Source organism: Rhinopithecus bieti, unplaced genomic scaffold (genome assembly GCF_001698545.2).
Source record: "Rhinopithecus bieti isolate Rb0 unplaced genomic scaffold, ASM169854v2 scaffold_21703, whole genome shotgun sequence".
Taxonomy (NCBI): domain Eukaryota; kingdom Metazoa; phylum Chordata; class Mammalia; order Primates; family Cercopithecidae; genus Rhinopithecus; species Rhinopithecus bieti.
The window spans coordinates 4,009,539-4,031,022 of NW_016812332.1; the positions used below are offsets into that span (position 1 = coordinate 4,009,539).

The 21,484-nt window shown below is 35.8% G+C and overlaps 1 protein-coding gene across 1 annotated transcript in view; it reads right to left on the minus strand.

Annotated features, from left to right (window-relative positions):
* Nucleotides 1–21,484, minus strand: part of G2E3 (G2/M-phase specific E3 ubiquitin protein ligase) — a 63,510-nt gene that overhangs the window by 4,328 nt on the left and 37,698 nt on the right. The window contains 9 exon segments of the mRNA XM_017895899.1: nt 77–150; nt 152–265; nt 3,233–3,405; nt 7,572–7,753; nt 9,864–10,171; nt 13,764–13,896; nt 13,998–14,122; nt 17,262–17,378; nt 18,336–18,442. Of these exon segments, the coding sequence (XP_017751388.1) occupies nt 77–150; nt 152–265; nt 3,233–3,405; nt 7,572–7,753; nt 9,864–10,171; nt 13,764–13,896; nt 13,998–14,122; nt 17,262–17,378; nt 18,336–18,442 (1,333 nt within the window).

Consider the following 21,484-nt stretch of genomic DNA (forward strand, 5'->3'; position numbering starts at 1 on the left):
ACACATAAAACCCCCAACAAATATGCTGAAACAAATATTCTGAGATCGTTAAAAGTAAAATAAAATATCTACATACCTTCAACAGCCTGTAAGTAACTGTTCCAAAACCCCAAAGCTTTTACATCAGGTAATGTGTGTACTGCAAAAGATCACTAAGGATTTTGCAGAAAGACTCTCAGGTTTATGACACAGGATGCTACAAAATGCTTCTGGATAAGCCTGAATTTTCTCCAAAACACCAAGGGTTTTCAGACCCTGCTTAAAACTTAACAGAAGAAAAATAATGAGCCAACATTCATATATGTGTGTTTGGTATTATATTAAGTAATATATATTTCCAGCTAATTTATCTGGCATTTTTTCAAAACAGCTAATGATTTTTAAAAAACAACCAAAAAAAACCCTACAAGAGACAATCATATTTTCAGATGTGAGGAAAAAGAGAAGATATGGATATACTATACATGATACTTTCAAATCCATAAGCAAATACATTAATATAAAATGACTATTTTACATACCTACATTATTTGGCTATTTATAGTTTCAAAACTAACAAGTTTTTATTAGTAAGAAAGATGACAAAATCTGAAGTGTTTTACACTTCAAAGCTAATTATTATAAAATTAAGTTTCCCAGATATTACCAAGAGTGATAAATCTTCATTACATAAAATGTAAAACCTATATATTGTTAAAAGAAATTAAGATAAAGCAAATGACAGATATTTAATATACATGACAGAAAATTAATTTTATGCAAGGAATACAAATTCTTCTGAAATATCAATAATAGAGAAAATGAACAAAAATTATCTGATTAACAAAAGAAATGCAAGTTAACAACTGAATATTTTAAAATGCACATTTTCATTAATAAGCAAAGAACAGACATATCATTTTTGCCTGACTTCCTAAATTTCCTATTCACCTCCTCAGATACTCTTGTATGTGAGTGGGATTTTGTATGTGAGTGGGACATGAGTTTTAGAGTGCCAGGAGGAGAATGTTATGGTTTCAATGTCTCATTTGAAACTCATGTTGAAATTTAATGGCCAGTATAACAGTATTGGGAGATAGGGTCCTTAAGAGGTGATTAGGTCACAAGGGCTCTGCCCTCATGAATGGATTAATAACATTATTGTGGGAGTGGGCTCCTGATAAAAAGGGTGAATTCATCCTGATTTCCAGGGCACATCTCTGTCTTGAGTGCTCACTTGCTCTTCCACAATGCTATGACACAGCAAGATAGCTCTCACCAGATGTTGAGCAGATACTGGCACTATGCCTTTGAACTTCCCAGCCTCCAGAACTGTGAGAAATAAATTTCTTTTCTTTATAAATTACCAAGTCTCAGGTATTGTTATAGCAGCATAAAATGAGCGAAAAACACACATATGTTTATCTGTTATCATTAAAAGAAAACAAATAATAAAAGAATAAACCACAAAAAAATTGCCAAAATGGTTACTTCATAAAAGGTTGAATGGTAGATGGACATAGTATGGATGAAACCTATACTTCTTTGAATATACTTTCAGTATATTCTTATTATACATTTGACTTTGGAACTATACAAAACATTTTATATAATTTTAAAATAAAATAAAATTTTAATAAAATTAATCACTAAAATAAAAAATGAAAATGCAATTTATGCCCAATTTTAGTCACACAGAAAATATTCCAATGACTTATAAGCACAACAATTTGATAATGTTAGTACTGTTATTCTGAGACTATTGGTTATGAAATGTGGAATAAATCACATGAATAGTTTACTTCATACTCAAATTCTCCAGTGTCGTTAAGAACTGGAATTCTCAACACAGGACAAAGAAAATGTTAAGTAAAAATCATGCAATAGGGAATCTGAATTAGAAGTATCAAGACACACTCATAATGGATCTTTTAAAAAAGTTTGATTTAAAAAAAATAGATAAAAATAGATTTTAAAACCCTTGACTTTTCTAATTTGGATTCACTGAAAAGTCCTAGATACCATGACCAACCCAGCAAAACTAAGACTCTGTAGCATCCAGACTGCGGTTGTGAATTACCCATTTCCCATTAAAAATAACAAAGGTTCCTTAGGCTAAAATGTACAAAATGAGTCTGAAACACCTTGTGATACAATATAGCAAAAAAGCTTACAAAGACCATTAAGGCTCACATCAAAAGAATTAAAAACAACAACATAAAGAGACTTATACTGATCCAAGACATATAAACTTCAGTAATGATATTAACTATGAAGATTTTAAACACATCAAATATATTTAAATCTATGGATTAATGATACTACATTTTTTTAAATGAATTGATCAGGTTTGAGATAATATCTGGTATTGGCTTTAAAATAATACTGGAGTCAATAACAAGGGTAGGATATAGATGAACAAGACAGGCACAGGTTAGTAAGTGTTAGATCTGGATGGTGATTACAGACTACTTTCATATGTGTATTTCCATTATTTAAAAAAATTGTAAGAGTGTAAGGAGATACATAAGTTGTCTAACTTATACCAGTGCTCTAAACTAAAAGACAGCAAAAATCATACATACTTTGTTAATCAAAGAATGGTCAATATATATACTACCCAGCAGATAAAAGGTACTCAATAAATAGTTATTAAATGAATGCACAGAGAATAGTTGGCTCATGTGGTAAGAGTTTTAAAAAGAATATTTTTTAGAAAAAAATTTATAATCTGAAATAGTGATTATTTCTATGAAAGCATCATACATTTACACAATTCTTTATTTTTTTTGAGAGGGGGTCTTGCTCTGTCACCCAGGCTGGAGTGCAGTGGCATGATCTTGGCTCACTTGGGTTCAAGCAATTCTCTAGCCTTAGCCTCCCAAGTAGCTGAGATTACAGGCACCCACCACCATGCCCGGCTAATTTTTGTATTTTAGTAGAGACGGGGTTTCACCATGTTGGTCAGGCTGGTCTCGAACTCCTGACCTCAAATGATCCACATGTCCCAGCCTCCCAAAGTGCTGGGATTACAGTCGTGAGTGAACCACCGCGCCCAACCTACACAATGCTTATTAAATGATCAGAACAGTAATCATCCCAAAAAAGCTTAAGTTATTATTTTAAAAGAGCATTTAAATTTTTTTCTGAGAAAAACATCTCACTTATTACCAAATATATCTCACATTACAAGATAATTAACCACTTTAAACATGTAATTTGAGAGAGCCATATATTAACAGAAACAACTTACCTTTCAAAGGGTGCTTGGACTCTCTGAATTACATGGTATACAAGTATGTCTTTTATTAACATATATTTATCACTTAATGTCGTTATAAGTCTGAGACATCCAATTAACTCAAGGTAGTTATAGCATTCATTTATTACTGACTTTAAGTCAGCTATAGTTGTTGCAGTATTTATCTGTAACAAAGGAGAAAATACAGCCACTTTACCCATTTACTTTTGAGTGACATGCACATTTCAAATGATATTAATTTATACTCAAATTTCTGAGTACATATGGGTGCAGTGAAAGTAAACCAAGAAGTATTTTTCTAGAATAAATGTCTGATGATCCAGTTCAACAAATTTGTCTATTTCTGCCTTCAAGAAATCCAGAGTATAATGAAACTATTTGTAAAAAAGGAAATAACTGACACTGAAAAATTATATAGCACTAGGTAAGACTAGCAACTAGGGAGGCTGAGGTGGGAGGCTTGCCTAAGGCCAGAAGTTCAAGAACAGCCTGGGCAACACAGCTAGTCCCCTTCTCTAAAGAAAAAAAAAAAAAAAAAAAAAAAAGGCCTGTTGTAGGTGGTATATACCTGTAGTCCTAGCTACTCGGGAAGCTGAGGTAGAAGGATTTTGAGCCCAGGAGTTGGAGGTTCAGTGAGCTATGATCGTACCAATGTACTCCAGCCTGGGTGACAGACTGAGACCTTATCTCTTAAAAAGAAAAGAAAAAAAAAAAAAAGGAGAGAAAAGTTACCTAGCACCAGATAGGCAAGAAAGATGACCTGATAATTCATGAAAAAGAATATCAGCTGAAAATTAAAAGATGGACAGAATTTTACCAAGAGCATTTTAGTGAACAGCGTAAACAAAGAAATACTTGGCCATTTATGTGCAAGACACTTTCATACAGGTAAGCTCTTAAAGGTACAGATGGAAAACGTTAAAAATAGGAAACAATCCATTAACAGAAAATTTACTTACAATTTCCTTTTCCTAAAACATTCTTAGAGATTTACATGACTTCTTCTCATTCATTCAAAATCTCTGCTGAAATCTCTGAAGTTTTTCATGACTATTATGCTCAAAATACTATCTTTACACCCTGTCAGAGTAATAATTGGGTGTATGTTGTCTCATCCCTGCAAACCCTCAACCCTGCAAACCCTCAACCCTGCTGGGCAAACTTTTGCTGCAGCTAGGTGGGGCTACATGGCTGTTCAATGGGATATAAGTAAAAACAATGTCTCAAATTTCCCTGCTCTCAACTTCCACTTTTCTCCTTTAAGAGCAAGCTTCAACCATGTGGATGAAGACAATAATGCTAAGTGTTACCCGATAATGAGAGGGAGCAACTCAAGTCCTTAGATGGTTTTGTAAATCACAATGTATCTTGAAAACACAGGGCCATCTGTATAAAGGGCCAGATAGCATTTTATGCTTTTCAAACTATATGGTATCTGTTGCAGCTACTCGACTCTACCACTGTAGTGTGAAAGCAGTCAGATCAGTAGCAAATGGACATGGTTGCCCAATGTAACTATTTACCAAACAGGCAACAGGCCAGAACTTGACCTACAGGCCATTTTTTTTTTTTTTTTGCCACCTCTTACCCTAAAATCTAGACAATGGATTTTACAGAGCAGTAAACATCTGCCTTTTTTGAGCCACTGTCTTTCTGTGTCTACGTGATACAGAAGTTTAGCCTAAAACCTAACTTATATATACTCCAACCCTTATCTATCTCCTTTTTTTATTCTGTTTTATGTATGTATGTATGTATGTATATATTTGTGTATATATTTATTTATTTGGGATGGAGTCTCGCTCTGTTGCCCATGCTGGAGTGCAGTGGTGTGATCCTGGCTCACTGCAACCTCTGCCTCCCAGGCTCAAGTGAGCCTTTCAAGTAGCTGGGACTACAGGCGCACGCCACCACACTCGGCTAATTTTTTTGTATTTTTAGTAAAGATGGGGTTTCACCATGTTGGCCAGGCTGGTCTCAAACTCCTGACCTCTGGTGATACGCCCGCCTCGGCCTCCCAAAGTGTTGGGATTACAGGCATGAGCCACTGCACCTGGCCATATTCTGTTTTATTTAGCATTATCATACATTTTACTACATGATGGTATATTATATTTGTTGTTTATCTTCTATGTTCTCTCTTAATGTAAACTCCAAGAAGGTAATGACTTTGCCTCACTACTCTATCTTTAGTAACAAAACAGTACAGAGTACATAGTATTTCTTAAATGAATAAACACTGGATAAAAAGTACAGAAACTGGAGTAGATAAAGCCATGAAGAGAGGTGAAGGTCTTAAATGCCCTAATGAAGAGCCTAAACTTTGTTCAACAGGGAATGAGAAGCCATTGGGGGATTCCTGAGGAAGAAAGCAATATGGTCAAAACTGTACTTTTGGAAGAATCATCCCAAATAAGAATATTAGAACAACATTCTAATTGTTTAAGCCTAGGGAAAATTTGAGTTTGGTAAAAAAGGCACACTAGAAATAGGAAGTAAAGGTTGACGATAAGTCAGTCTTAGGGATAGGTGACTTGACATACAACTGGAAAATGGAGGAGTATGAAAATGACTCTCCAGGACAGCTTGGAAATAAGAAATCTCTTGGAAAGAAAAGGCAAATAGGTAAAAACAAAACAAAAAAGCCCCCCCCCAAAACAATCAAACAAAAAATTCTGGGAAAAATACTATTTTCATCTTAAACATGTTGGACTCAATGTGCTACAAGACCCAGGTCTTATCTGTATATGAGTCCAGGGGCTCAAAAATACAGGTCTTTGAATCATTCAGAAAGATTACAGGAGATAAGAAGCTCTCCAAATAATAAAGAATGAGGACTGTTAAGACAACACTGAAAAATGCTGTTTCAGGGGTAAGAAGAAAAAGAAGAAAGAAGTATTAAAGAAGAGAGAATCATCAGAAGTAGGAGGAAGAACAATATTAAATAAAATATTGCAGAGAAATTCTAAGTGGTAATTGCAGAAGTCACAGCAGATGAAAAATTAGAAAAGGCCTTTGGACATGGATATTTAGAGCCTCGGATATAAACTAAGAACTAGCTAACTTGAGACTTGTGGTAGGGACAGAAGCCTGATTACAAGAAATAAAGAGGAAATAGGAAGTCGAGACAATGAAGCTTAAATATACTTTTTTTTTTAGTAAAGAGGACACAAAAGGAAAAACAAAGAATTAAAGGGGTCAATTTAAAACACAATGTTAGGATAAGCAGTCTTAGGGCAAATGAAAGAATTGTTATAATACACTATAGCAACTCACACTTCAGCAGTGCTCACTCTGTGATTTAGAAACTGAGGTTGAGTAAGATTAACATGCCCAAAGTGACACAGCATATAGTAGTTATAAGAGCTGGCATTCAAAGTAAAATCTGACTTCTGAGCCTATGCTTTATTTTATTTTACTTTATTTTATTTTTTGAGACGGTGTCTCCCTCTGTTGCCCAGGCTGGAGTGCAGTGGTGTGAGCTTGGCTCACTGCAACCTCAATCTGCTGGGTTCAAGTTATTCTTGTGCCTCAACCTCCAGAGTAGCTGGGAATATAGGCACACGCCACCAAGCCCGGCTAAGGCCTATGCTTTTAATCATTAACACTGTCTGTTAATTGAGACAATGGATAGAGTATGCTTAAGTAGGAGGGAGGTTAAGGAAGAAAAGTTAAATGGCTTACATTGTCTCAGTTTCTAAAGCAGTAACATGTTGGCAATGACACTTATATGGCATTATGATAAATGAGTGTTTGTATATGTGACATGTTTAGTACAGGACCCATTATAAGTGCTGAATAAATTGTAACTACTTTTAGGTGGATGCATTAAGTCCTCCCTGATCCCTACCACTTGTTCCCCTTTGGAAGAAATTCAGCCTGGTCTTTCTCTCCATCTATCATTCATACTTCCCTATAGAAGGAAGGACAAGTATTCTAACTGGTAAGCCAAATCCTTCCTCTCTTCAGATCCTGCATCAAAGTGCACTTTCATCTGCTTTCTAGCATGCAATAGGGAATTTGCCTCAAGTTGTCTCTAGCAAGGCAGGCAAATCCATGTATTTCTGAGGAGTATTCACAAGCCATGTTGAACACAGACCAAAATCACATCATCCAACTGGTTTTACCAACTTTAAACTTGCACTTTAATCTCCAGCCATCTGACTTTTAAAACTATCTTTTAACTGGTTCAGAACTCCACTGGTAAACAGAAATATATGTTTACAATCCCTAACTCCTTCATAGATATTATTTTATTGCAGATCAGTCATTTACATTAAAAGATACCTAGAATGTAGTGTGCATTTTAATAAACAGATCCATTGCTTACCCTGATTATAATCTGTGCCACATCAAAGTCTGAAACATCATCTAAAATTGGCTGGGTATTTTCTGGTCCATAAACAAGGCAGTTAAACAAGGTTTTAGAAAAGAAACCAGGTGAAGGACCACCGTGAACTAAAGAAATGGCAAGCATTTTGCCAGCTTCATAGTAAAGATTCTCTTTCAGAGCTGTAAATACAGATGAAAATATATCAAATACACTTCTATTATTATAAGATCACCATCATTTTAAATATATATTAAAATTAGTCCAAAATCTAAGCATTAGATAAATATAATGCTTAGAAGCTACCATTATGTAGAAAATATAGATCTCACCTAAAATACAAAAAAAGACACATTTTTCTGAATATAAAGTAAAAATCTATTGTAGAAAACATAAAACACAATAAACATACCACCATTATAACCACTGTAAACACTTTGGTGTATAGTCATGCACGATATTAGGATGTTGTGGTCAAGAATGGATGAAATACATTAAAGGTGGTCCCTAAGATTATAATGAAGCTGAAAAACTCCTATGACCTAGTGATGTTATACTGTTATAGCACAATGCATTACCTTTTGTATATTTAGATATACATATACTTACCATCGTGTTACAATTGTCTACAGTATTCAGGACAGTAACATGTTATACAGGTTTGCAGTCTAGAACCAACAGGTTTTACCATATAGCCTCGGTGTGTAGTAGGCTACATCAACCAGGTTTCCATTAAGTACACTTCACAATCTTTGCACAATCATGAAATTGCCTACTGACACATTTCTCAGAACATACCCCTGTTACTAAGTGACAAATGCCTGTACTTGTACCTCTTTGTGTATATAAATACAAAAACAATTTGACTTATGTTTTATCCACTTTATTGTAAACTTTTTTATCATACTGCTCAAAATTACTCAAATCTATAGTTAATGAATGTATTTAGACTAACTTAGAGATGTACTATAATGCAAATCATCCCCCTATTACTGGCTATCCTGGCTAAGTGACATTTCCAACTATATAAGACATAATGTTATAGTCAACATCTACTCAAATATTCTTGTTTATATTTATTTGATTAGGATTCCTACATATGGTATTAGTAGGTCAAAGGATAGGAACATTTTTAAGGTTCTCGATCTGTATCACTAAATAATCTTTCCCAAAGGCACAAATTTACTCTCAACAGTATATGCTGTCTTACCTTACTGTCAGAGCTTGAATTAAAATTGTCATTTCAAATGTATTAGCAACTCTGATGTGTCAAAACAATCAAGTATATTTTTCCTTAATTTTTAAATTGTTGAAAGCAACTTATTAATAAGGGACATTAACAATACCTGAGCAATAATCTTACAAGTTACATATTCATAATCACATTTTACAGATGAAGAAACTGAGATCCAGAGAGAGTAAGTAACTAAGGATGTAAAGAACTAGATGTGTACCAACTTGACTTCAGATTCTGTGATTTAAATTCACATACTCTCCACCATACCAAAGCTGCCTTGAGTTAACATTACTATTTGGAAAGCTTTTTATTTATTTTTATGTTTTATTTTAAAGGGAGTTTATAATTAAACTGTGTGAACCATACAGAGTAAAAATGATGCTTTAGGCAATGGTGAGGATGTTTACAAAAAATATAGCAGGAAATTCAAATGAAATGAAACGAAATGCCTTCTTATTTTCTTTCGAATTTCCTATTGCAGCAAAAGTAGTAAAAAAGCCCCTAAAAGAGAATGCTAGAATTACCCACTGTTTTGAGATGCCTGTTATAATTACCTTAAGTTCTCACCAATAGTAAAGACAGAAAACTATCATATACATAATTGTGCAAAAAAAAAAAAAAAAAAAATTATTGCAAACAAAAGTATACTGAAAAATTGGTTACATGTGGACCAGGAAACTATGTTACAAAAACTCTATGTTAACTGCAAATTCCAAATACACAAACAAGAAGAATTCAAATAATCATCCCCATTTGGCCACTCTATTAAAATGAGATCAGAGTGAAGATAAAGTTACACTTAATTATGGATTAATTTTTAGAAGAATATTGCTATAAAGAATGTATATTCTTAAATAAAAAATGTTTCACCACAAAATTTACTTTTTCAACTGTCACTCCTCCTTCCCACTTTCCTGTGATTCTATCAGTAGTTTATTAACAAAGTGAACTGTATATTTAGAGCACAGGTATTAAGTATCAATTCTAACCAGCTATCTATCTCTTTTTCTATACATGTGATATTTGGTATATACAACAATAAATAAAATAATTACCTTGAGAATTTAGAGACAAGTTCTTTGACAAGGACCCTTCAAACAATGATGAGTTCTCAAGATGTTGCATTAAGAGACTCAGAAATTCTTGCTTTGATCCAGGATGCTCACTTCCAAAATTATCATTTTCAATAACATATGCTACTTCAATTGCATATGAAGGATTAAAGTTTCGATTTCTGAATGCATCTAAGGCACTAGTCCAGATATTGGCTTTGTTGATATATAATCTTTTAGTTTTTTTTTTAATTTGGAATCCTAACTCTATTAATAGTGTTGATACATTTCTTCTAAATTTGCTGCCTTGCCTATAAAACATGAATTTAAACATAGAGATAAGTACTTTAAAGTACTTTATGTGAAACAGCAGTTATATAGCCAATAAAACATGACGAGGGAAAAAAAAAAGATTAATAGGATATTCTTCCCCAACTTCCATCCAAAATCGTACCAATGGCTGCTACTAGAACCAAAAACAGTTATTTGATAATCTTAGTTTTAAATTCTTGATTCCTCACCCCAATCTTACCAAATTAGAATCATTTACAAGGAAGTTGATAGATAATTATCTCAAATTTAACCAACCAGTGAATTCCAGTTTAATAATCAGAATCTCAGGCCGGGCGCGGTGCCTCACACCTATAATCCCAGCACTTTGGGAGGCAGAGGAGGGCGGATCACCTGTGGTCCGGAGTTCGAGACCAGCGTGACCCACAGGGAGAAACCCTGTCTCTCTATTAAAAATACAAAATAAGGCCGGGCGCGGTGGCTCAAGCCTGTAATCCCAGCACTTTGGGAGGCCGAGACGGGCGGATCACGAGGTCAGGAGATCGAGACCATCCTGGCTAAGACAGTGAAACCCTGTCTCTACTAAAACAATACAAAAAACTAGCCAGGCGAGGTGGCGGGCGCCTGTAGTCCCAGCTACTTGGGAGGCTGAGGCAGAAGAATGGCGTAAACTCGGGAGGTGGAGCTTGCAGTGAGCTGAGATCCGGCCACTGCACTCCAGTCTGGGCAAAAAAGCGAGACTCCGTCTCAAGCAAACAAACAAACAAAAATAAGCTGGGTATGGTGGCACATGCCTGTAATCCCAGCTACTCGGGTGGCTGAGGCAGGAGAATCACTTAAACCAGGGAAAGGGAGGTTGTGGTGAGCCGAGATCGCGCCATTGCACTCCAGCCTGGGCAACAAGAGCGAAACTCTGTCTCAAAAATGACAAGAAAGAAAGAAGGAAAGAAGGAAAGAAAGCAAGCCCAAACTCTCACTTTCCTGGCTAATGGCTATAATTAAGTTTCTTAATTCTAGTTCACTTAACGTTTACTATATCCTTTTTTTAAAAAAGCAAATGTAATCTCTGCTTACTATGAAAGAAAATGTCTTTGAGAGATTACACAGTGTATTTTAAATCATAAAGTCATAATTAACAGTAGAGGTAATATTATAAACAGAATTCACAATTCCTAAAATAGTACCTTTTAGTCTAGACCAGTAAGTCACGAAGTGTGGTCCCAGACCAGCAGCAGGATTGCCCCAGAACTTGTTAGAAATGCAAACTATTGAGCCCTACAGCACATCTACAGAATCAGAACCTGTCAGCATGAAGTCCAGCAATCTGTTTTAACAATCCAAGTGACTATATAAACCAACCAGCTCAATCACTCCTTCCCTCAGTTTCTCCATCTGTAACTGGAATTAATGTTCTCAAAAATAAATCTGTTTTGGGCAATGCCCATGGATCATTTTCTATACCAAGTATGAATTTGTCCCACCCCAAGACATTACAGTGCCCTAGTGTGGGCCAGGTTTTTCTTTTTCTTTTTTTATATCATCCTCTCGTCATTAACTCATGTTGAATAAAAGCCAAAGTCCTTTGGAAGTAAGATAATTCTTCAGAAACATACCTTTTTTATAGCAGGTTGATTCCTTGCTCCTGCCTGATCAGGGGAATGTTGATGCTATTCTTCTAAATATGACTACATGTTAAAGCAGGAGCAAGGAGTCAAGCTTCCCTGGTGTAACACCTTTGGAAATCTAAATATTATTTTAAAATAATGTGAACATCTATTTTGATACTAAAAGTATAACAATATTTGTAACAGATTTTTCCGTAGAGTTAACACAAGTGGCATAGTAAAACAGATATTCTTCAAATTTTGAAGAGTACTTAATATTCTACCTGTCTACAAATTCAGTTATCAAATGTCTTCACAAAAATTATCTTTACTATCTTCTAAGGTTTTAAACTTGAAACTTTTTTTTTAGAGACAAGGTCTTGCTGTGCCACTCAGGAGAGAGTATAGTAGCATGATCATAGCTCATTGCAGCTTGACCTCCTGGGCTCAAATGATCTTCCCACCTCAGCCTCTTGCCTAGCTAGGACTACAGGTGCACACCACCATATCTGGTTATTTTCTTAAAATATTTTTGTTGAGACGAAGTCTCATAACATTGCCCAGGCCGGTTTCAAACTCCAGGGATCAAATGATCCTCCCACCTTAGCCTCCCAAACTGTTGGGATTACAGGTATGAGCCACCATACCCAAACTGAAATTATTTTTAACAAGAAAGTATTTCATCATGCTCAGCGACTAATTTTCTACTTCTTCCCTATTGGGTAAAGCAAGGCTCTAAAAACTCTTTTGCAAATCTATATAAACATAAAAATCTTAACTACAGCTGAACAAATACCCGACATTATAAAGATGTAATTCTAATCTTATTTAATTAAGATTTTGAAAGTAACTTATTATTTTGCTATCTTTTTTTTTTGAGAGAGTCTCGGCTCCGTCACCAGGCTGGAGTACAGTGGCACAATCTTGGCTCACTGTAACCTCTGCCTCCTGGGTTCAAGCGATTCTCCTGCTTCAGCCTCCCAAGTAGCTGGGACTACAGATGCCCAGCTAATTTTTGTATTTTTAATAGAGATGGGGTTTCACCATGTTGGCCAGGATGTTCTCGATCTCTTGACCTCGTGATCCGCCTGCCTAGGTCTCCCAAAGTGCTGGGATTACAGGCGTGAGCCACGACACCCAGCCTATTTTGCTATCTTATGGGAACAGAAATTAATGTGATAACGGTATGTATGCCTTAAACCTTCTAAAGGGAAGAGCTGACATTTAGACTCCTGACATTGACAGTAAACAAGCAAACAATGATTATAACATCAAAGCTCACACCTGTAATCCCAACATTTTGGGAGGCGAAGGTGGGAAGACTACTTGAGACCAGGAGTTCAAGACCAGCCTAGGCAACATAGCAAGATGTCCATCTCTACAAAAATTTAAAAATTAGCTAAGCATGGTGGCATGCATCTGTAGTTCCAGAGACTTGGTAGGTTCAGGTGGGAGGATCACTTGCGCCCAGGAGGTTGGGGCTGCAGTGAGCCATGATCATGCCATTGTACTCCAGCCTGGTAACAGAGCGAGACTTTATTTCTAAAAAAAAGACAAAAGAAAAAAAAAATTCTACATTAAATAGGATTCTTTCCTTTTAATAAGGTGACATGGTATGCTTGATATTTTAATTTCCTGTCTTACTCTATAATCAAACAACATTTTAAGCACATTTTCCAGATGAGTGTTTTTCAAACTATCTTGAAAGTGATCTATAATAAAAAATATATTTTATATCATTACTCCATACACAAAAAAATTAATTAGGATAGATACACTTTTCCCAAGTATGATGTATTTTGGTATTTTGTATTCTATTCTATCCCATTTCATTTTCTTTAAAATGCTGGTTGCATTGATTTCATGATCAAACGCTGGGTCCTGAAGGCTGAAAAACACTCTTCTAGACTACGGTATGATCACCTAATATTCTAAATGTGTATGGCATTTCCTATCATAATTTTCTCCTAATAGATTTTTATGTATTTCTCCGATTCAAAATACATACCTCAGTAGATCTTTACTCTGGGATCCAGGTGACTGCCTGGGTAATTTAGGTGATGACTCTTCCAACAAACAATCTGTAATCCCCACATTATTAGAGTTGGGTAATACATGTTTTTTGGCTTTTTGGAACTCTCCTATAGATTTAAATTTCCATGTTAGCATAACAGAGATATAGGTAAAAACTTTTAAATAATACACATTTGAATAAAAACTTTATTCAAAATTACAAAATTACCTGAATTGTAGATAATACCCCTACATTCCAAACACTCCCAATTTTGCTCCCATGACCGTAGTGAGGAGCAGGCTAAATGTGTGCCACTGGAACCACAACACTGACAGCGCTTTATTTCCCATTTGCTGAGGACATAAAGAAAAGCAGATACTTACATTTTGTTTATTCTAGCTTCAACCACTAGCAATGTCCAGAGGGCCTGCCTTCTTACACACACACACACACACACACACACACACACACACGCACACACCCCCCCAGTCGATTTTCTAAAGGAGGAAAAAGATTATCTGCTTCTCTAAATATCTCTAATGTAAAAACCAAAACTAACTTATCACACTCATATGCACATACACAAAGAATATAAACATCAGACAAAATATGATTAAGAGGGAGAAAATAAATTTTCCTTTCTACTTAGAGATGACTATGCTTACAGGGAGATTGCTGTGTCAGTGTGTCTGATATGGAAGAAACATTCAGTAAATTTCAAGGTGAGGACTATTTCCTAAAATAAACTTGCTCAAACACCTCAGGTATTGTGCAGTTCAACAGAATCCAGACCTCCTACCTGATTCATATTTATATTCTCTGTCATCTGTTCCCAGCTCCATGTTTCCCCACTGTGTTATGTGATGCATGCCATCACATATTCACATTCATATTTTCTCCATGACTATGGGTGTGGGCTATAGTGTGGGGCTCCAGCCTTTTTGTTGGGTATGACTACACCTTCTCTGTTTAGAAACAGATTTAGCTCCCTGCATGTATGAAAGTGTGAGTGGCAAGAGAGGTAACTAGACATCATCCCTACCCCAGAGGTGGGGGCATATCATCCCTCTGTGTGGGTGTGCGTATGTTAGTGTGTGTCCTCTATATGTGTGAGTCTCTGCCCAGTGACAACAATAAGGAGGAAGAAACAGCTAACCTAAGTGCTTATTATGCTCCAAGTCCAGTTCTCGCTGTGTTCATATGAAAAGTTTAATTCTTACAATTGTGGAAGGCAGACAGAACCACTGTTACTTCCATTTTAAAGAGGAAATCAAGGCACAGAGGGGTCAATAACTTGTCCACTCAAGTTCACTTTAGCCAAGTCTCAGACTGAGGTTTCCACTTCAGTTTATCTAGCTTCAGACATGCTCTTAAGCACTAATTACGCTGCTTTTCGCTAAAACTGCCTTCCTCTTACTAGGATGAGAGGGTGTGAGATTACAAAGCAGTCATTCAGACAGACAATATCTTTGTCCTAGGACGAAAAGTTGTAGCTACTGATTGAGAGACCAATGGTATACAAGAAATACATATAGGCAAAGAACAGCCTAAAATAAATTTGAAAAATATCAATATTATGAATGTATTGCTTCTTAAAATCCTATATACATTATATCATCTATGCCTCAGCAAAACTCTTGAGGGAGGTATTATTGGTGTTAATGAATGAATAATCAGGGTCACTAGATAAATAACACAGGCAAGAATACAGTTACTTGACACCTTCAATGAGATTTCTGCCTTCTAAGAATTTTTGGTTTAATAGCATTAAATTTAAATAACGCCAACTATACTGTAACAAGCACAATGAAGGGAACCCCTAGCCCAGAGTAGGGAATCAGAACGAGGAGAGCTGCTTACAGGAAACTTTCCAGAGCAGGCTAGACCTTAGCTGAATCTTCACAATTATGTAGTAGCTGACTCAACCTTGTTTCATGAAACAAGGCTCCCAATATTCTGCTCTATACACTGAGCTTACTATGTTAAGTAAGATTACATAACAGTGATAACAATTTATTGAAATTTCCTATATAAATTTTGTAAACTGGATTTGTTACTTCTTATCCTACATCTTAAAAAATGAAGATATTCTTGGTTCCTACTATGCAACACAGTACCTTGTACCTAAAATGCACAAAATGACTGTTAAATAAAAGAGCCACTGACATTACGAAAGAGTAATCAATAAATTTCAAATGTCAAACCCTTTTTATAGTGGTCCAAAAGAAACAGTGCTAGATGAATCTAGTTAAATTACCCTCTAGAACAGTGCTGTCCAATAGAAATACAACGTAAACCATATATGTAATTTAAAATTTTCCAGTAGCCACATTAAAAAATATAAAAAAGTTAAATAATATATTTTATTTCCAAAATATTATCATTTTGTTCAATATGTAATCTACATAAAAATTATTAACAACAAATTTTAAGTTATTTGGTCATATAAGTTCTTTAAGTCATAATAAAATGACTATGGGCTGAAATGTGTCTCCCTGCACTTCACATGTTGAAGTAAATCTTAAATCCTAGTACCTCAGAAGGTACATGGAGATAAGGCCTTTTAAGAGGTAATTATGGCTGGGTGTGGTGGCTCATGCCTGTTATCCCAGCACTTTGGGAGGCCGAGGTGGGCAGATCATGAGGTCAGGCATTTGAGACCAGGCTGACCAACATGGTAAAACCCCATCTCTACTAAAAAAAATACAAAAATTAGCCAGGCAAGGTAGCATGCGCCTGTAATCCCAACTATTCGGGAGGCTGAGGTAGGAGAACCGCTTGAAGCCCAGAGGCGGAGGTTGCAGTAAGCCAAGATTGTGCCACTGCGCTCCAGTCTGGGCAACAGGGCAAGACTCCATCTCAAAACAAACAAACAAAAAGAAGAGGTAATTACAGTAAAATAAAGTCAGATGGGTGGGCCCTAAACCAATATGACTGGTGTCCTTATAAAAATAAAAGAGATTAGGACATAGACAACACACCAGAGGGACAACTCGTGTAGACACAGCTAGAACACAGCCATCTGCAAGCCAAGGACAGAGGCCTCAGAAAAAACCAAACCTGTCAATACCTTGATCTTAAACTTCCAGCCTCTAAAATTATGAGAAAATAAATTTCTTTTAAGCTCCCCAGTCTGTGGTATTTTGTTAATGGCAGCCCTAGTGAACTAAGTCTTTGGTATGTATTTACAAGCACCTTGCAGTTTGGAAAAGGGAAATTTCAAGTGCTCAATAGCCACATGTAGCTATTGGCCACCAGATAGAACAGTGCGGCTCTAGAAAATAGAGTCTCGTGATAATACAACAGAGAAATAGGTTACAACTATACTAACCGCAAAAATTTCTCTGTAAACAGACAGAAAACATCCCTCATCTCAGCTTAAACTTCTAACATCCTAAGAGCAAAACTACGTTTCACTAACTATAAAACCTACTTTCTCAGCAGAAGGTTTAAACAAAGAACCACTAAGAACAACTGAACTTTCAGAAATACCTATCAGGTGCATTATAGTCTCGCCCTTCTTTGCAACGACATCTTCGAACATCACAACGCTCATGGTGCTGCAGAAGTTCTTGATAAGCGTTTTCCTCTAATTCCCAGGAAGCATCTCTATGAAAGAAACAAGATATAAAATATGCTGTGACCTATAAATAATGTTACATAAGAGGATCAGGAATGAATCTAAAAATAAAACTTTTTTTTTTGAGATGGAGTCTTGCTCTTTCACCCAGGCTGGAGTAGTGGTGCAATCTTGGGTCAAGAGCAATTCTCCTCTGCCTCCTGGGTTCAAGCAATTCTCCCTGCCTCAGCCTCCCAAGTAGCTGGAATTACAGGGGCCTGCCACCATGCCTGGCTAGTTTTTGTATTTTTTAGTAGAGATGGGGGCTTCGCCATGTTGGCCAGGCTGGTCTTGAACTCCTGACCTTGGGTGATCTGCCTGCCTCGGCCTCCCAAAGTGAGGGGAGGGATTACAGGCGTAAGCCACCGTGCCTGGCCTAAAATAAAAACTTTTATATACTTAGGAGAATAATAAAACGTGTCCTTTTTAGGATTCTCTTTAAGATATAAATCCATTGGTGTTATTTTATCATACAGTAAATTAGTCTCAATGAATTTTCACGATAAATGAAAAGTTAATAAATTTTTTACAACACATTTTTCTAAATATTTCACTTTCGATTTTTAATTTTAAGTTCACTATCATTATTTCTGGATTCTTCATGCTTAAGTATTAACAAAATTCTTACATATTTTAAATCACATCTTGATTCTCTCAATTTATACATACCATTTTGAAGTCTCTTATAATTGTGTACAAAGTCAATCAATCAAAATTAGACATAGCCGAGCTACTTATAAAGAGAGTATAAATCAATGAATGAGACATTTATGACACAGTCCTTGCTTTCCATGAACTGGCTATCTGGGGAAGGAGGTTTTGCATTTCACCATTTGAAATGGCTACCTGTCCATGCTCACTGAATCAGACATAGGTGATCATTTCCATTGCTATTAAATCCTACATTTAAAATATCTCTTTTTATCATAAGGCTAAACGTTACTCACTTTTCAGGAATATGAATTCCCATTCTCAACATCTCTTTCTGAAAGATGTCACTATTACTGCATATTGTACACCTAAAGAAAAACACTCCCGCATTTATTGCTTGAACCTACAGTGGAAAATAGAAAGTCTACTGTTAATGATTTAAGTCTGTTATCAGGTGATGTATTATGTAACAGAACATGTGCTATTTTTAACAATATATTATGAAAACATTTTCTATGCCAGTGGGTTCTCAAACTTTGTCCTTATAAACTAAGTTATCCCACTGCTAAAATCTAGAATTATTTTTTCCCCCAATGGTTTAAAAAAAGCAAATTAATACTTAGCTTTACATCACCCATATATTTTTTCAATCTTATTGTGTAATGTTACTAAATATTGTGTTGTCCTCTAAAATGTGAGAAAAAAAATGAAACTCCTGAGTTACTTCATCTAGAAATGGCGTTTAAATGTTACATAAAAATCATCACTGGTTCTGTTTTTAACTCAAACGCTAAGAGAGCTTTCTTCCCAAAACGAGAGAAGTATAAAACCTATCCTCATTGCTATAGCAAATATAGATACCGAAGCACCAGACAGAGGGTACTCAGAAGGAAATAGGAAACTGTAAGCCTACTGGAAAGAGTAGCCAGTCCCCAGTAAAAACTAGTAGCATGCATTTAATTAACATATAGTTAACTCCTGCTTTAAAGATGCCAAACACCATGCCTCCAGAAGGAACCAACCCTTTTGCCATTTTGATTTAGAATTCTGGCCTCTGGAATGGTGAGAGAATAAACTTGTTTTAAGCAGCCAATTTGCTATGGCAGCCCTAGGAAATGAATACACTACCAGTGCCACTAACTGAAATATAACAGTGGTATATAAATGGAAAAATGATTAAATGAATCAATCATTAGCAAAATACAGAACAGTACCTAAAACGTCTTGGAACCCTTAAGATTGCAATTAAAACGCTCACTGATTCAGGGATTACAGAGTTACTGCTGACCCCTTTGAGCACCACCTAGGTCACTGGAGAATACTTGGCCAACCTGAAACTCTCCCAATGAACTGACAACAAGGAATTCTAGTTTGAGTTCACAAATGGGACTCTTCTTTTCAAGGGTTCACAATATACATAGAGAGGATTCAGGTGTTTTAAGAAAATAAGGACAGGTTGAATATCCCTAATTCAAAAATCCAAAATGCTTCAAAATTGGAAACTTTTGATATTATGTACCAAAATAAAACATGACAGATTCAACTTCAAGGAATTCTAGTGAGTAGGTATACAGGTATAAAACTACAATATTGTGTAAAAGTATGTGTGTATTTTAAGTATACACATGAAGGAAACAGGAAGGAGTACCTAAGACTATACTGATAAATACGTCAGAAGGTTAGTAAAGCACAAGCTAAGTTTAGAAGAAATAGAGGTATGCCAGGAAAATAGGACAAAAGACATTCCAAGGATGGGGAATAATACATATGAAGTTTCCCCAGCAAGAGAGAGAATGTGCAATTAGGAAAGTACAATTAATAATATATTTAAGGATTACATTCTTGCCAAACTGAACTACGTAGAGGCTAGGTAGGTAAGTTAAAGCCAGCAGTGTGAAGAATAAATTAAATAGGCAATAAGGCCCCAGAGAAAGACCAACTAGTGGTCTACCAAAAACAGTGTCTGAAATTAAAGCAGTGAGAGTAGAATTACAATAAAAAGGATACACAGAATATATTAAGTAGACTTGATTACACTTGGAAAATGATTTATGGATGGTGAAGAGAGAAGCTAATGAAGAGGATTCCAGGTTCAGACAATTAGCAAGTGACCCCCCCCCCCCCCCCAATATATGGAAGGGAAACAACAGGTTATTGAAATCTCTGAATCTAAAGGATATTTGAGCAATTGCAGACAGATGCCAAGATCTTTAACTAAATATGGTGTACAATAAAAGGAAGTATCTGGTAGAGAGGGGAAAAAACAGGATAAGACACATAGAAGATACCAACAAGACTAGAGCAACAATAGAAAATCCAAGCTGAACAAAATAGTGATAATTCTCTAGACACAGAGTGGAAAGTTTTTACCAATTTCTTTGATATCAATCTCTAGTCTCTTCTCCCAAAATCCCAATGTATAGCATTTGCAGTGATTAGAAATAATAACATTTGTTTAACCACATACAGCTATCTAGATTGGATAAGACTCCATATGCTATTTCAGTTAAGAACAATACCAGAGTACAAAAGTTATTGGAACTCCTTTAGAGAGAGTGACTCAAGAATTAGCCCCATCCTTAGTATGCTCTAATCAAGTATAGTAATAATTACTTAGTGATATTTATTGTAGACCGGTGTCCATGTGGCTGTGATCTTCAGTTATATTTGCATAAAGTAGACCTAGTCTTTTTTGTTAGTAATATTATTTCTACTTTTTTAACGACAAAATTAAAACTCGGTATTTTCAGAATGTTCACAAAAGGCCTTAACGATACTAGGTCAAGTTTGAGAACCTTTCTTTGCTTAATTATTAACATATAAATGAGAAAATCTTACGAAAATAACATACTGCTACAAAATTAACAAGACGACACATTTGGCAGCAATTATATTCATCCAAATACAAACCCTTAATTAAAACAAATTACTTTTTAAAGATTCTCATATAATATGAATAGGTAAGGATAACACTTCACAATGTTGTCTATTAACTGCACTCTCTAGGATCCTTTTATAAACACCTCTTTGCAAGTATTAAATGAATTTCTAATATTTCCCCAACAAAACAGGCTTCATCCAGCATTTTTTTTTTTTTTTTTAAGATAGAATCTCGCTCTGTCGCCCGGACTGGAGTGCAGTGGTGCTATCTCGGCACACTGCAACCTCTAACTCCTGGGTTCAAGCGATTCGCCTGCCTCAGCCTCCCGAGTAAATGGGATCACTGGTGTGCACCACCACGCCCAGCTAATTTTTTTTGTATTTTTAGTAGAGACAGGGTTTCACCATGTTGGCCATGCTGGTCTCGAACTCCTGACCTCAGGTGATCCGCCTTCCTCGGCCTCTCAGAATGCTGGGATTACAGGCTTGAGCCACTGTGCCAGGCCTTCATCCTGCACTTTTAACTGAATAATCCTAAGTATAAAAGTTCAAGGTCCATACCAAA